General features: G+C 37.7%; 2 protein-coding genes across 4 annotated transcripts in view; one reads left to right on the forward strand and one right to left on the reverse strand.

The window, feature by feature from the left end:
* The window catches only part of LOC139122796 (putative neutral ceramidase C), a 113,034-nt gene that overhangs the window by 39,409 nt on the left and 56,575 nt on the right, over positions 1-17,050 (forward strand). The window lies entirely within an intron of this gene.
* Positions 1-17,050, reverse strand: part of LOC139122795 (cadherin-23-like) — a 185,285-nt gene that overhangs the window by 18,847 nt on the left and 149,388 nt on the right. For all 3 annotated transcript variants that reach the window (XM_070688522.1, XM_070688521.1, XM_070688523.1), the window contains exons 107-111: positions 4,070-4,194; positions 3,093-3,217; positions 2,073-2,216; positions 964-1,100; positions 155-367 (exon numbers count right to left, since the gene is read on the reverse strand). In XM_070688522.1, the coding sequence (XP_070544623.1) occupies positions 155-367; positions 964-1,100; positions 2,073-2,216; positions 3,093-3,217; positions 4,070-4,194 (744 nt within the window). The remainder of the gene's footprint in view (positions 1-154; positions 368-963; positions 1,101-2,072; positions 2,217-3,092; positions 3,218-4,069; positions 4,195-17,050) is intronic.

The following is a 17,050-nucleotide window of genomic DNA, read 5'->3' on the forward strand; positions in this document are numbered from 1 at the left end:
CATTTTACAAATAATAAAATGTTTTGATAGATAACAATATTGCAGAGAAAATAATGTAAAATATCTACAGGCCAAAAATTAGGATGTCCATCATGATCACATCAAGAGATAAAAGGAGAAAATGCAAGGCAGATGAGGAGAGGTGGTAACTCACGGTAACAGTGGCTGGAACATCACTTGAAAGTCCTCTTCCATGGTTGTCTCTACCATGCACCTTAAAACTGTACGTTTCACCAGCTTTGTTACTGAAGACGTCGGCAGTGTTTATGACACCAGTGTTGGGCTGTACTGCAAATTTTCTACTTCTATCAAGATTGTCCATCCTATATGACACAACGCTAAAGTTGCCAGCATCCAAATCAACAGCCTGAAATAACAAATGTTGATAATTTTCTTGGATATTTCCGTAACTTGCATCACTTACTCAATCGTAACTTTAAATTGCCAGGGTGTGATATGACCGTTTCAATGAAAAGTGTTGCAGAGTGCAAGAGGTGCACATTGTCTGTTTGTAACAGAGAGGCTGACAGAAAATCATGGCCTAAGACAACAGTTGGTTGAACAAGGAATACAATCAATGATATAGAAGCAACGTTTCTTGAATACAAGCTATGACAGACCTTGAACTGTAGTGTTATGGCAGAGATATACAGTTTGCCTGTCTTGAAACAGGCGGTTAATGAAAATCAATACATAGGCCATACACCCATGCTATCAGCCTATTCAATGATATGTGTTCATATGGTTCAAAAATATTATACATGCATGTGGTTACACTGAGTTCAGTCAGATGTTGTGACTGGCTATTGTCTATACTGTTGGGGTGGGTCTAAGGAGGTCTCATGCACGGTATTTCATTTGTGTTTTTTGAGACTGACGGATGATTTTGAGTGTAAAATTGATTTACCAGTGATTATTGTGGAGGTAATCAACAACATGATCACTGCTTAGTCAAAACCATACCTGAACTTGAAGTACAGAACTTCCAAATGTTGTGTCATCCATGATTCCCTTGATGTAACTGTCCGACACAAACACTGGTTCATTGTCATTGACGTCTCCAACAGGAATGACTATGTAAATTTCATTATGTGGCAGACCTAGGCAAGGAGAGACATCGATACAAATGATACAATTAACAATATGACAATCATTATAAAAGTCATTCATTATTAATAAACTAATAAAACATTGACTCACAGGGCAAACTGTCTATTTTATGCACTGTGAACTGTAAGTACTATTATACATTGTATTTTCCCATTTTTTGTTCTACATTATGAATGAGTTTTTTTGGTTCTCAGCATACAAAAGGCAGAAATACTCAGTATTTAGCTTAACCCTTTCACCCCCAGTTCCCTGTATACAGGTCCAACTTTACCATAGAAAACAGTGGATTTGGGACAAACCATGGTGGTGAAAGGGTTAAGACAAATACCCAGCCTTTGAGCAACCACAACAGTATATACATGTGTTTGAACAATTGTGATATTTAATGATGTATCTAACCAAGCTCTCTGTAATATTTAATAACTGTTGGGTACATTGTCTTTTAATGGCAAAGGAATTTCGGTCCAGACTTGTCCATTAAACAATGCACTTCTTACATATAGGCCCTGTGTAGATGTAGAAGACGGTCTTTAACCCTTTACACCCTGACCCCCTGGTACTCTATGACGTCATCGGACATTTCTGTCCGAGCCGGGTTCAAAGGGTTAAAGAAGCTGGGGTGAATATATTTAGTGAAAGTAGTTGATAAATGGAATAAAAACTCTGAAAAAATCTCCAAGAGTTGCAGCTACCTAGGTTGATGGTTTCAAAGTGCATGCATGCAATCTAAGATTCATTAGGCCATACACATATACACTAATTTCATATTAGTTTCAATGCAGAAGCCTTGCATATGACATTTATTTGACGTACAGAACATATGTTCACCATTTCCCCATATCATTGTGAAAGATATACACCCTTTACTCTAACCCCACCAAGTTCAAAATACAGATTTGGATTCCCAAACTTTAAGCTTGGATGAGAGGTACAGTACTGAAATATAGCAGACTTTCACTAACTTATATCCCGCTTCCGTCGGCCAGTACCGGATGTCGTGTTGATGGACACTGCTTGGATTTGTAACCTGTATTCCGATACTGTCTCCCTGTCTAGCTGACTGGTTGTCTTTAAAATACCGGTAACTGGATCCAGGACAAAATGCTCTGAAAATGACAGCAACAATAACATTAAACAAAAACACTCTGAGCAAATGTCTTCCTTGTATTTTATTTTCACATGCAAACAAACACCAGAAAAGACAGTTCATTTCAGCGTATGTTTCAGCGTATGTTTCCTTATGCTAATAATCAATCCACTTTCTGTTTGTTTCAATATCTCAACAGTGCATCACTGGATTTATATCCATCATTATACATAAATGTTACACTGTCTTTTTTGCTAAGGTTCGGGTAGTACGTAAGTAAATGGCGTAGCATTGCTGTTGTCACCTGATATTATTGCATACATACAAATAGAAGACCCTGTAAAATGACTAGGAACTCTGGTAAAATTTACCAGCGTACACAAAAACACTGATGTAAGTATCAGCTGTCAATCAGAAACAACCAAAAGCAAAATGTAAATGTATAATATGTTGTACATGTCTCTGAATTGAAGATTAAAAATGAGAGTGGAACTTTGCACAAATCAATTTTTCCTTATTTTTTTCTTTTAGTTATTTGCAAGGAAAGCAATTAACTTATTAATAAAATTTTGGGAAGAAACAATAACAAAATTATGTCAGTATAAAATATTTTGCCAATGCCTTCACTGGTGAGAGTAAGTGTACGTGCACATACACAACAAACATGGCGATTGCACTACACTGCCAATACAAATTAAAAATTTTCTAGAACAATTGTTATAATGCTTACAAGGACTTTGTCATATGAACTTTTTTCTAAAAGTAGAGCAAAGGTGACAAATACTTCCTGCATCTGAGAGTTACTTCCAAAATACTGGTACATCAAAACTAGTTCCGTTCAAAAAAAGCAATCGGTGACATCATTATCATGGGAACATCTTGACATTTAAATTACCTGGATCATTGCCACCAACAATATAGTATCTGATGTACAATCCATCTACATCTAATGGGTCATAGGCAGCGGGAATCTTGTGGCTGTAAGTTCCGGCAGGTTGATTCTCCATAGCGACTGGCATACTTGTGAAAAAAGGAGGAAAGTTGAGAAACTGATTAGGTATGGTTGAATAACAAATGTAAATTAATGAAAATGACTCTTCCGTACTTAAAAAGTTGCATGTGATATCAAATATCGACTTATATTCTGTCATCTGAGTAGAAAATGTTAAATGCTACGTTTAAAATACATAATTTAGTTTTTTCTCAACCATAAACTCACAGATAACTGCTTTTCACATGAACACTGCATAAACAAACAGATGCCCAAACTAGGTTCAGCAAAGTTACAGTATATTATATGTGCAAATAATACAAGAGTGTGTATTGAATAACATTTTATGAATACAGTAGGTGGGCACCCCAGTGGATTGCCACAATTTTCATATGTGTTCTAAATACTACTCGACTGAGCTAAAATTTTATTTCTGTCAATAGAGCTGTAAAAGAGACTGGACGTATTGCTTTTATGATGTACAATGATTTCAAAAATAGAGAAAAACGTCGTTTCTTTGATGGAAAACATTCACTGTTGCATTCACTTTTACCCCGGTGAACTTCTTTAGTTTTACTGTCAACCAGTGGATGTAATTTGTGATTGTATCTCTTGTGGTACAAATTTTGACTGCAAGCATGAAACCTGCATGCATACTTAATGGTAGAGATCAAGTAGAAGGCTCGATCACTATGCACACAAATATGTGGTGCTGATTTACATGTACACAATTGAAAATAAAAAAATTGAGAAATGATTTACAAGTCACAGCAAGCCTTTTAGATGGATACATGGGTAATAATCATCAAAGCGGAAGAATGTATACCAAATAAATAACTTAGAATTCACTGAAATAAGATGTTTTCAGGATAGTCGCTTACGTATGCTCTTGTCCCTCCACATCAAGGAAAGTTGGTTGGCCAGCACTGTAGTCTAGAACGTTGATGGTTAGATGTAGGGATGCTTCCATCCTTGGGTAGCCACCGTCATAGGCTACCACTGTCAACTGCAACAATGAAAAAATACCGCAATTATACGGTGTCGCTCACATTTTATCAGAACTGGTACATACCAGTATGGGTACCAAAGATCAACCAGAAAAACAAGAATGACAAAAGCAAGTAAGGTCTGCAACTTAGGTACTGGAGGTCATCTTTAGGAACATGCATATCAACTTCTATAGCAATGGGACAAGCAGATCCTACATACATAAGTAAATGTCAACAAAAAATTGGCCAGAGAAGCTTGACAAAAAGAAAAGGTGGGAGAGTGGGGAAAAAAGAGTAGGAAAAAATATAAAAGGGATCTTTTAAAAAGGAATGCTACCCCATCAATCTTCTATCCCCTACCCCCTCCTGAATATCAAATGTTCCACCCCTTGGTTGACCATGTTTACATAAGACCAGCTGGCAGTATACTGGTATTTACAACTTTGGGGATGTTTTAATTAATGCTATGAGTGCTATCATTCAAATGTAAACAGCACTTTAATCAGTTACAGATAGTGAAATTCCTTCCACTGTGGGGGATTATGACATCTGGAATTATCCTGGATCCAAATTTCTCATCAGTTCTTGTGTGTCTTACATGCGAAAGTTGCAAAAATTGGTTCGCAATGAAAAAATTTACCTCAGCTCTGTTTTCAGGATCAAATTTTACTACAAATTGATATTAAACAAGACAAAATTATGTTCACAGCCTTCAAAACTGTCTCACAACAAATCCTTCGTTGGTGTAGGTCATTTAAGGTCACAAAAGAAAATTACCTAAAATATAAATATTTGGGGGTTTCCCAACACTTTGAGCAGAAAATTTATCTAATAACATCCCTCAGGACTTTTGTACCAAATTACAAAGCTATCAGACAAGTAATTTTGAGAAGTTTTCTTGACCAAATATGACAAAATTGTCTTAAAAATACAAATTTGTATATTTCAGGACAATTTCCACATATCTAACTATTGTCATCCCTGGACATCTGTACACCAAATGTAAAAGCCGTCTGTCCAGGGGCTTTAAAATGAAAATATTTTTTACGATTTTTTGACCAAAAATAACAAAAATTGCCCCAAAACAGTAATATTTCCAATTTTGTCGTAATTTCGACAATAAGAAGGGTAACACCCTTGCAAACATCCAATCCAAATTTGAGAGTAATTGGGCTAGCGGTTTCAGAGAAGAAGAAATTTTACTTAAAATGAGAAAAATAACCAAAAAATTCAGCAAAAATATAAAATTCAAGATATATTCACGATATTCATCAAACTGATTTGGATCAACCTTAGTAACCTGTATACCAAATATCAAAGCTATCAGATTAGTTATTCTTGAATAAAAAAAATTTTGACCAAAAATTCAGAAATTTGCCCCAAAATTACAAATATAAAGATTTCAATTCAATTTGTATACACTTGAATGATGTCATCCTGAGAAACATGTATACCAACTTTCAGAGCAATCAGATGAGTGGTTTTAGAGTTAAACATTTTTTGACTAAAAACTGAAAAAATTACCTGAAAAATAGAAACATGCAAATTTCATCCTAAATTTTACACATCTGCTTTAGAATACCTAAAGGAACCTGCACAACAAGTTTCAACCCTATATGACCAACGGTTACAGACTTTTAGCAATTTGCAGGGTTTTTCCTTTTTTCCCCCTCATTTGCATATTTTTGACACTGACAAGTTCATTTGAACAAATTCACGTCTCCACCCCTAGGTGCACCTGCACACCAAATACTTAGACAGTAGGTTCTGCCGTTTAGCTGTTTTTGATGTGGACGGACATACATACATACATACATACGTACATACATACATACATACAGACATGCAAATGGCATGCAAATGAACTGATTCAGCTTATACGATTACCTCACATTGGTATACCAAATGTGAGCTAAAAAATAAAACCTGATATGAAAGTATGTCAAAAAAATTATTTGCATGACTTTGGATCATGATTAAATTTCTCTGAAATATTTTTTAATAGCTACTGACTGTCTCTATATGTTTTAATAATATCAAATTTTTGTTTCATTGTTTTATACCAGACACATGCTATGTTGACCGCCTGAAGGTCTGGCATTTCAGTATGATTTTACATTTTGGACAAAAACAAGAACTATTTTATAGACAGAACAAAACTGATGGAAAACTCATCTATTAAAGTTAAAGCCACTGCAGCTTTAACTTAATAATTTTTTTTTGAAATAGTCATCTATCCAGTCACACTTCAAGTAGAGTTACAACATGGTGTTTCACATCATAAAGCATATCAGACAATCAACAGAGTTCTTGAACAAGACCTACAATGATTTGCCTATTCAATTGTATTCTGTTTATGGAGGCTGTCAACATTACAAAACCACCATATTGAGAATGAGAGGATATGACGAAGAAATATGTGTTATTGAATGCTCAGTTTTGAAAACATTAGATTTCAAGAATAAATCCTGACTTGCTGATGAAAGTAAATATTTTTCAAACTGTGGCTCATTTAAGCAGATCACCATACGTTTTCTGAAAGAAACTGACAATACTTGTATTAACATTTTCACTGCGGGAGGGCGCATTCTACGCCAACGGCCAGACTGCAGGAGGCGCGTAAACACGCCAAGAACGTACACGTTTATATGCGTTTGATATACTTTAATTGGCTTTGCCTGATCTACATCATGTTTGTTGACTATTTCCTCAAGCCTAGCGTAGTATACCGGTACGAGGTAGAGGTCAAACCTAAATGAGCATGCGCGCCAAATTTGTGAACAAATGCCGATATACTCGGTCATTTCTCAGCCCTAATTTGTAAGGATCGTGTGATCATTTGTTGTTTTTTCTGTCAGAGGGTATTTAAAAATGGCGACGTGGGCACAGTTTAACACCGACTAAGCCCTTGAGCATGTTTTTCTAGACAGTTATAGTGGAATTGTCACTGATCGTGAAACTGAACTCAATGGTAATAGCGGAAGTCAAATTTCAAATTACAACTCTAATACCGAACTAGAATTTGTGAACACACCACCGCTAAGTTGAGGAAAGACAGGAGGGTTTATTGCAAAAGGAGAATGTAAACGCCAACAAAGTAAAGAATGAAGCACAAGATGAAACGGCAAATATAAAGCAGTAAAGGGCATAGAACTAGTGCCCTCGCAGATCTCAAACTAAATACTGTCAAAACTTACAATACAAAACAGTCAAAATAGAAGTAGCAAACTAACCTACAATAAAATATGAGCAAAATATATGGGAGAGGCCCCTTCAGTCAAGCAACCGAGCAACGGTCATTGGTGACCTTGGGGTCAAGGTCTGAGTGACCTTGATGATGAATCCATCCTGAGAGGCCGCAATGTGGGAAAGGAGTGGAATTCCCGAGAAATGGGGGTCAGGATGGAATCCAAAGCCCAGACACCTGAAAGAAAGGGAAAAAGAGAGGAGGAGACAGGGGATGGTGGTGGGATAGGCTGCGCTGGTATGGCATGAACCCAGCGGCTGAATGAATGAATGAATGAGGGCGCCCTACTAGAAGCAACAGGGCTGTGATTACGCTCCGCAATTTTTTAACTTCTACAGTCCAAACGTAAATCTACAATGAAGTGCAACGATTGCCCGATGACTAGGGGAGTGAAGATCCGTCAAGGAGATTTAATGTTGTGCCCGAACTGCAATAAGAAGAGGTTTGGCAGGCTATCGCCAGAGCGGGTCACGACACCAACCAAGATGGCCGACAACAATAGCGAAGTGAAGGTCATTGACGCCGACTGTGATCACTTCAGCGTCTACTTCACCGGTTTTAGCACAGTTAGCGGAGATAGGGAGGGACTTACAGGATGTCAAACATCAACAAACACATCTGGCTAGCTCTATGGACTTTTTCAATGCCAAATTGAGGAAATGTCAAACCGTATCGAAATCATGTCTCGGATCAACCTACAACTTCAAGAAGACAATCGAGAACTGGGTCAACGTGTACAGGCACTGGAGAAGGAACTAGCCAGTCTCAACCAGTATCATCGTAGAGTCAATCTAGAAGTCTCTTGTGTCCCAGAAAGTGACAACGAGGACGTTACCGCCAAAGTGCTGTCAATTTTTAAGAAGATAAACCCGTCAATTTCTGATAGCGACATTGACATAGCCCACCGTACGAAAGCTGCTGACCAATCCAGTGCCACGTCTTCCCGCGCTCGACCTAGACCTATCATCGTTAGATTCACACCAGGAAAGCCAGAAACTCCATATACGACAACAGAAGAAAATTAAAGGGTACCACTGCCAGAGATTTCGGACTTGATAGTACGTCAAAAATTTTCATCAATGAAAATCTACTACCAGCAACACGTCAACTACTATACAAAGTAAACATATCCAGAAAGGAAGCCAGATACCAGTTCATGTGGACTTACAATGAGAAAATCTATATCAAGAAAGACATCAATTCAAGACCACTCATCATATCAAGAGAAGCTGACCTCAGCCGCATTATTTAGTACAAGTAAGACACTTAAGAGACAGCCATTCAAAAAATCTACTCCTTTTCTCTATTGGTATGGCTAACATCTAACTACTACTTTTCTAAACCATGTTTGAAGATATTGATGTAAATGACAGTGAAATAGTAAATGTAAGCCACCACTCCATGCCACCGCATGATTTTGATGATTGTTTTAATTCAATATTTCAAAAGTCATTCTGCTTATCCCATGTCAATATCAGATCTCTACAAAAAAATGTTGACAGCTTAAAGCTACTGTATGAAGACATCATTCACTCTCAATTTGCAATAACAGGCATTTCAGAGGTTTGGGACACAGATAATCTAAGTCTATATAGTATACAAGGCTACACACTAGAAGTCAGTTCACGAGAATCAGGTAGGGGTGGTGGGGTTGGGGCATACATTCACTCATCATTAGTTTATAAATTGATTAAAAAGAATGTGATACATTCAGAGTCTCTTTGGTTGGAGGTATCAGTCAATAATACTAAAATAATAATAGGAATCATCTATAGAAAGCCAAATACCGATATCTCTGAGTTTCAGATTAGTCTGCTTGATGTGCTAAATACGTTCAAACTTGATAAAACTAAATGTATTTTAATGGGAGATTTTAATATAGATGCCAGAACACATACAACTAATGTTAATTCCTATTTTACATCTCTTGAATGCCTTGGTTTTCACCAGTTGATTTCTACACCTACCAGAGTGACCAGCTCATCTGAAACATTAATTGACCATATCTACACTAATATTATACAGTATCCAATTCATGCCGGTACTTTAATTACAGATATTTCTGACCATTTTCCAGTTTTTATTGTCATAGAAAATATGACAACAAATCTCTCAAAACAGTATAAAGTCTCATATAGAAATTACAAATTCTACAATTCTACTCGCTTCTGTGAAGATCTAACTCATGCTCCGTGGGATCGAGTTTATAACTGTAAGGATGCAAATGAAGCATATAATAATTTTCAGAGTGTTTTCGATGAGTTGTGCAATAGACATGCTCCCATTAATGTACAAATTCGCAGTACAAAGAAAAACCGGAAACCATGGGTCACTAATGCAATTAAAAAATCAATTAATACAAAACACAAATTGTATAGTAAAGTGCTCAAATCAAACTTTGATGTCATTGTTGTTGATAGATATAAGAAATTTAGAAATGTGTTGTCTACTGTTCTCAGGAAAGCTAAACAATGTATTACAACAGCATTTTTATTGAAAACAAGGGTAATACCAATGTAATTTGGAAAACTATCAAGCAAGTCCTCGGAAGTCATGAGGAAAAGGCTAAAAATACCTTGCCAGACAGCCTACGAGTACTGACAAATGGAGTGCATAATACATTGTCAGCAAAACCTGACATAGTAAATGCATTCAATAATTATTTCGTCAACATTGGACCTGACCTTGCCAACAACATCGATTCTCCTCATAAAAACTTTAATAGTTACCTCACTGAACCCAAAACACATTCCTTTTTTATGTCCTCCACTACACAATCTGAAGTTCATAACATCATCTGCACCCTGAATCCAAAAAAGGCATGTGGCCATGACAAAATGCCAGCCAGACTTATAATTGATGGGGCAGCTATAATATCAAAACCCTTGGCATTATATTCAATCTTTCATTTCAGACTGGAATTTTCCCCCAATCTCTAAAAATAGCCAAGTCACACCAATCTTTAAAAAGGCACAAAAGATGATCCAGGAAATTATAGACCTATATCAGTATTGCCCCTGTTAAGTAAGATTCTAGAAAAAATTGTCAATGCACGCTTAATTCAGTACATAGAAAAAAACAATATTTTATATGAGCATCAATATGGATTTCGTCATAAATACAGCACAAAACTTTCAATTGTAAATCTAATCAATTATCTTATCAAACAACTTGATAATGGCAAAGTAACACTCGGTATTTTCCTTGACTTCTCTAAAGCTTTTGATACAATCAATCATGAAATTCTTCTTTCTAAACTTTCTCACTATGGTATTCGAGGTCTTCCTTTACTTTGGTTCAGAAATTACTTACACAATAGATCCCAACTAGTCTCTGTCAATAATAATGCCTCATCATTCCTTAATGTTACATGTGGAGTACCACAAGGATCTGTCCTTGGACCTACCCTATTCTTACTATTTATCAATGACATTGCCCGTTCCTCCACATACTTCAATTTTAGATTGTTTGCTGACGATACCAATCTATTTCATACTTTCCCTGCTAACCAAGTTAATATAAATTTAAATACTGTCGACATTCACCTCAATACTGTAGTGGACTGGTGCAGGGCTAACAAACTTACTGTAAACTACCTCAAAACAAATTACATTGTCTTCAGAAATCATAACAACATATTTTCTTGAATGGTACTCTACACATCAATGATACAGTTATCAATGAGGTTGAAGTGACATCATTTGTAGGTATTCACATGGACAGACATCTTAAATGGTCAAAGCACATTAAAATGATTAATTCTACTATCAGAAAAAAGGTTGGCATCCTTTTCAAATTGAGACAGTTTTTACCACGCAATATCCTTATTCTTCTATACAAAACTTTCATCCTACCACACATCACTTATGGTCTTGAAGTTTGGGGTTCAACATATTCCTCACATCTCAATAGTATCTTTCTTTCGCAAAAAATGGCAGTCAGAGCTATAACTTTCAGTGACTTCACAGCAAACTCAGCTACTCTTTTCAAACAACTTAATATTCTCGATATATACAAATTACATAAATTACATATCAGTACATTCATGTATGATCTTATAAATAATAACTTGCCACACAGTCTTACAACATACTGTCAGTTGCCTTCTCATTGCTACAGTACTCGTCATAAAATTAATGGTAACCTTTATGTCCCAAGTGTCAACACTTCCTTGGGTAAATTCTCGATATCATATACAGGCTGCATCTATTGGAATACATTACCTAAACAAATTAAAACAAAAACCACTAGAAGTTCGTTCAGACACTCCCTTTCAAGTCTCCTCATACACGGTTAGTGTTTTACATGACGAAGAGTTATATTCAACTTTACAAATATGTATATCATAGATATATAAATATATATATTTCACTATACATTTTGTTTTTTGTTTTGTTTTTTTTTTGTTTTTGTTTGTTTTTTTTTTATTTTTTATTTTACATATTTTCTACTTATTCGTAATGTATTTTTTGTAGTTGTTCTTATTTACTTAGTTACTTAGCACTTTCAAGTCTACTTTTACACGATTGTTTTTTGGTTTTTTTTTTTAAGTGATGAAGAGTTATATTCAACTTTACTATATGTATATCATATTTAAATATATATATATTTTATATACGTTTTTTTTTTCTCTCTCTTATCGTTTTCTTTTTTACGCATTTCTACTTACTCGTAATGTATCTATTTAGTTATATATTTATTTATGTAGTTGTTCTTTTATTCACTTAGTTACTTTGTTACAATTAGGTTACTTTGCAATCCCACTACTTTCATTTACACTACCCTCGATATACTTCAGTTTTCTTTTTTCTTCTTCGTTTCCTTGCTTTAACATCAAATGGCTTTGGGAACGGACTAGACTAGCATTTGCTATTTTCCGTTTCCATTTACCCTTTATCACAGCACAACTCAGATGTACATTCATCATTGAATTGTAATATTATTATGATTAAGGGTAATAAAGATTATTATTATTATTATTATTATTACTGAATGAATGGGAGCGATGAGACAAAGGCTTGATTATGTAGTGTCGTGTGCAAACGTGGCTGATTGGCTGGGAAGGAGGATTGATAACAGTCATGGGTAGAAGAGCCGATTGGCTAAGGGGACAACAGTGAAGATGTAAGGAAGGCAGATAGCTAGGTGTAATCACAAAACACATCTGTGATAAAACACAGATTCCACTTTGTGAACACACCACCGCTAAGTTGAGGAAAGACAGGAGGGTTTATTGCAAAAGGAGAATGTAAACGCCAACAAAGTAAAGAATAAAGCACAAGATGAAACGGCAAATATAAAGCAGTAAAGGGCATAGAACTAGTGCCCTCGCAGATCTCAAACTAAATACTGTCAAAACTTACAATACAAAACAGTCAAAATAGAAGTAGCAAACTAACCTACAATAAAATATGAGCAAAATATATGGGAGAGGCCCCTTCAGTCAAGCAACCGAGCAACGGTCATTGGTGACCTTGGGGTCAAGGTCTGAATGACCTTGATGATGAATCCATCCTGAGAGGCTGCAATGTGGGAAAGGAGTGGAATTCCCGAGAAATGGGGGTCAGGATGGAATCCAAAGCCCAAACGAAGGAAGTATGACTGAAGTGACCCCCTGCGCTGGTATGGCATGAACCCAGCGGCTGAATGAATGAATGAATGAATGAATGGGAGCGATGAGACAAAGGCTTGATTATGTAGTGTCGTGTGCAAACGTGGCTGATTGGCTGGGAAGGAGGATTGATAACAGTCATGGGTAGAAGAGCCGATTGGCTAAGGGGACGACAGTGAAGATGTAAGGAAGGCAGATAGCTAGGTGTAATCACAAAACACATCTGTGATAAAACACAGATTCCACTATGTTCCCGAACCAGTTGAGCCAAGACAGAGATTGCAAGTGCGACAACTCTCTCTGTTTCTGGCCTTTGTGTCGTGAGTTGGGTTCGTACAGGGCTTTACACAGTGAGTATATCTTAACAGGAAAGTGGTAGCCGGCCTGAGTAATACTACACTGCTTAGAGGCCCCGTAAGGGTTTCTGACTTAATGGTACCTGCCGGCGAAGTTCTGCTGGGGTTAACGGCCCAACCCAGGCCAATAAAACACTGGGAGTCGTGTATTACAGCTCTCTGCCATTCGGCTTATATTTCTTTAATGGTTAAATACAGCATTCAACAGGAACTACAGCAACAGCTTACTGGAACTAAAGCAACAGCTTTACTGCTAAACTCTCTGCTCTCTAAACTCTCTGCTTACTTTACTCAGGATCGTACGTAGCTCCACTCAGCAGGGAATGAATGTCTGGAATGCCAAGTATGCCCACTGGAACTATTGACAGCTACGGAGTACTGGAACGAACTGTCTGTTAAGACAGTCTGGCAAGGCTACAGCAGCAACACCAGAGTTTACGGTGATACTCTGGGAACAGGAACGAGCAGCACACAGCCATTAACCAAGTCCTTAACTGGACTTACCCCTCTGCTCTGCTTAACAGGAACCGGGTCTCAGTGGGGTTGGCTGTCGGCACACTGGCCGCTGGATCAATGCTGAAGCCCCTCGGGGCTAAGTCAGCAGCTGCTCAGGATATCTGCAAGCCTTGCCGCCGAGACGTCTGAGATGTCTCGTACTCATACAGCAACTCCGTTCTATCAGCAACTCCGTCTATCTGCTTACAAAACTCTAAGTCCAGAGCTTAGAGATCTCTGCTACTACTGCTGGGCATAACAGCATCCTTCCCCTGTGCGTGGAGTAGCGCCCGATGCTAACTCAACAAAATCACACAAAACACTGGCTTAAGTATGACTTCTCCGCCAATCAGAAGCTACTTTTGCACACGAACAAAGCCTTAAAGGCAGGGGGAGCCTATAAATACCCCCTATCTCCCTGGGCATTCATAATCCAATATGAGAGGCGTATGGTAACAGCGTCAACGAATGCTCCCGAAAATCTGGAGCTTTCAACAACCATGGTGTAAATTAAAGCACTGTTCCAACATATTACGTTTTGTGAATACTTGTTGTATCACCTTGTTGGTGAAATTCTCTCATTTTTTTCCATTTTAAGTTGATTTTTATGCCAAATCTGCTTCGATGTTGTGTTCAAAGCGTCCACAGAACAATAGATGAAAGCATTCAAACAGCTGCCAATCATGAGGGGACGCGAAAAGGTGCAAACGATCAAACATTTGTTGGGTACATCGGATCGATTACGACGTCAACAATGAATAAACGATTCTTACCACTTAGCAAAATACTTGACCAACGGTTACTGAACACGAGTCTCAGATGAGTTCAGACACAAACGGACTGCTTCATGGTTTCAAGAAGATTGCCTCTCCCTGTTTGTTTGTTGATCTGTGTACCTGTAGGCCTATGAATGGGTGATGTGTATGTTGACCTGCAGTACGATATTTTATGATAGATCTCTTTTGGAAGTGTATAGTGGCCTAGCCCTGCGTACGATGCCGTGTGTTCCCGGCGTTATACGGCCTCCCACCACGGCTCTGCTGATTGCCATGGACAAAACCGGCAACATGCGGATCCAATTTGGACGGAGCACGAAAAACTACTTTTCGGCCGAAATCAACTCGAGTCCGATCCAAATCCAATTGCCTATCAAATTACTCAACCGCTCACAGAGTGCGAAAAGAATGCTCTCGTGACGTCTAAAACCGTTGTTTGCTGGCGATGCATGGTCAATGGCTGAGGCAGTGGACGCCCATTGGATACGTTCATGCCCCGATTATGCAGGTGCCCATGAGCTGCATTATTTCCTGTCGGGTCGGGGCGATGAAACTAAATCGCGATTGACTCATCTCTGTCGGATATGACCAAAAAGAGACACTTGAAATAGATTATAGCATCAAATGTTGACATTCAGACTGAAACATGAAGAAAGGTCTGAAGATCGCCGTGATGTCATTCTTCTCTACACGTTTTTCTGAGCTTGTTTTTACTAAATTGCCCTGACGTTTTTTGATCAATTTTTCTTTCCCAACCAGGGCACAAAATTACCTTTTTTACTTTCATAGTAACCTAGTAATAGACTCTTATGCTCTTCCTCGATTGTCTGTGACTGATTTTGCTTTCCCGATATCGATATTGCGTTCGCACTCACATGTCTTGAACCTTACGTCATTCACTGAAATAGTTTCGGACAAACTCAAGAAATTCGACAACTACTAACGAATAGTCGGCAAAATTTACAGAGACTAGCAATAATAATTATGGTCATTTTACCATCTTTAGCTAAGCGGATTCGCTTGGCGGAAGCAGTATGTAACGATCTGATATCCCAGTTTTACCCTACCGTGTGAGTGTAGTATTCGAACGAGTGAGATCATAATCTTACGATGTTCCGAGTGGCCTGGAGATTTTTTATAATATACAATAAATTGACCCTATCAAAATTACTCTGTTTTACATTGCTTGGATATTGATATTTTTTCTATACTTTTTGACTTTTGATTTTTTGATTCTCCATTGGCGGCAGCACATGTACGGTTACAACCGTCATATGATGACCGGAGTGCGATTGTAAAGTTGTCGGGAACAGTTGTTGTTCAGAAGAAAAATCATTTTGTATTTAGAGGCTGCAGTTCGGGATTGTTCATGATAAACAACCAATTATACATTTCCTACATCTTTGGAACGGGGATTACGGTAATCTTTCATGTGATGAAAATTTTTTGAACGTGTTTGCAATGTGTTCCCACGATAAGTGTGAACTGATTCTTTGTCAGTAAAAATCGTCAGAAATGGTCCAGTAACCATGGTAAAATAGACACAGATGAAAAAATCATTGCGAGGAAGATAGTAAGAAATTCACATTGCAATATTTGCTGTCGTATTTCTCAGCAGGAATAACCCATTTTTTGCTCACGTGTGAACACGTGTGTATAAGAAGAGCAAGCAGGTGTTCGGCGGTCAATTGCTTCTATCATAATGATCTTGATCGCAACTATTTGGCGAGAAGACAGCGGGTACTGATAATCTCGCAAAATTATTGACATCATGTCTTTGTATTGACAATTTTCGATCGGAGGCAGTTCAAATCAACAGCCGTGGTATATTAGGAATCGTGTTTATCACTGGACACCGAACTACCTGCTATCAACAGTACGTTATGTACCATCGGCGGTAACACATTGGTCGTAATCTTGTCTAATTCTGCCCCGCCTTTTGTACCGTCCTGAAATTTCAAAGCTAGAATTTTTTTACCCTGACATATAATACAGCGACCTTGCACACTAATGATCATTCCACTGTTTCTGTTGGGGTTTGTTGGCTTTTTAATTTGCTCCGTGGCCCCGGTAAGATTTTTTTCAATATGATACACAGTTTGAATTTTTTTTCAACGTAAATTTAGTATATTGCCAGTTTGTTGGGTAAAGTTGTCTGGAATGAAAGTTTGAGTTGACGCTGACAGAGTAGACGTCGAGCCCGGTACAGTTGACTGAGATCCGGTCGGTTTGGGGTCGTTTAGTCCGGAAACCTGCAGAGTTCTGTATGATCATCGTTCGGAATTTAGGTGAATTTTTTGGTCAAAGTAATTCAGTAACAATGTACGCCAGATTCCTTGTGTTGTTTTTGTCACCGTCATACGCGTATATGGACGGTTTTCGATTAAA

This window comes from Ptychodera flava, chromosome 22 (genome assembly GCF_041260155.1).
Source record: "Ptychodera flava strain L36383 chromosome 22, AS_Pfla_20210202, whole genome shotgun sequence".
In the NCBI taxonomy this organism is placed as follows: Eukaryota; Metazoa; Hemichordata; class Enteropneusta; family Ptychoderidae; genus Ptychodera; species Ptychodera flava.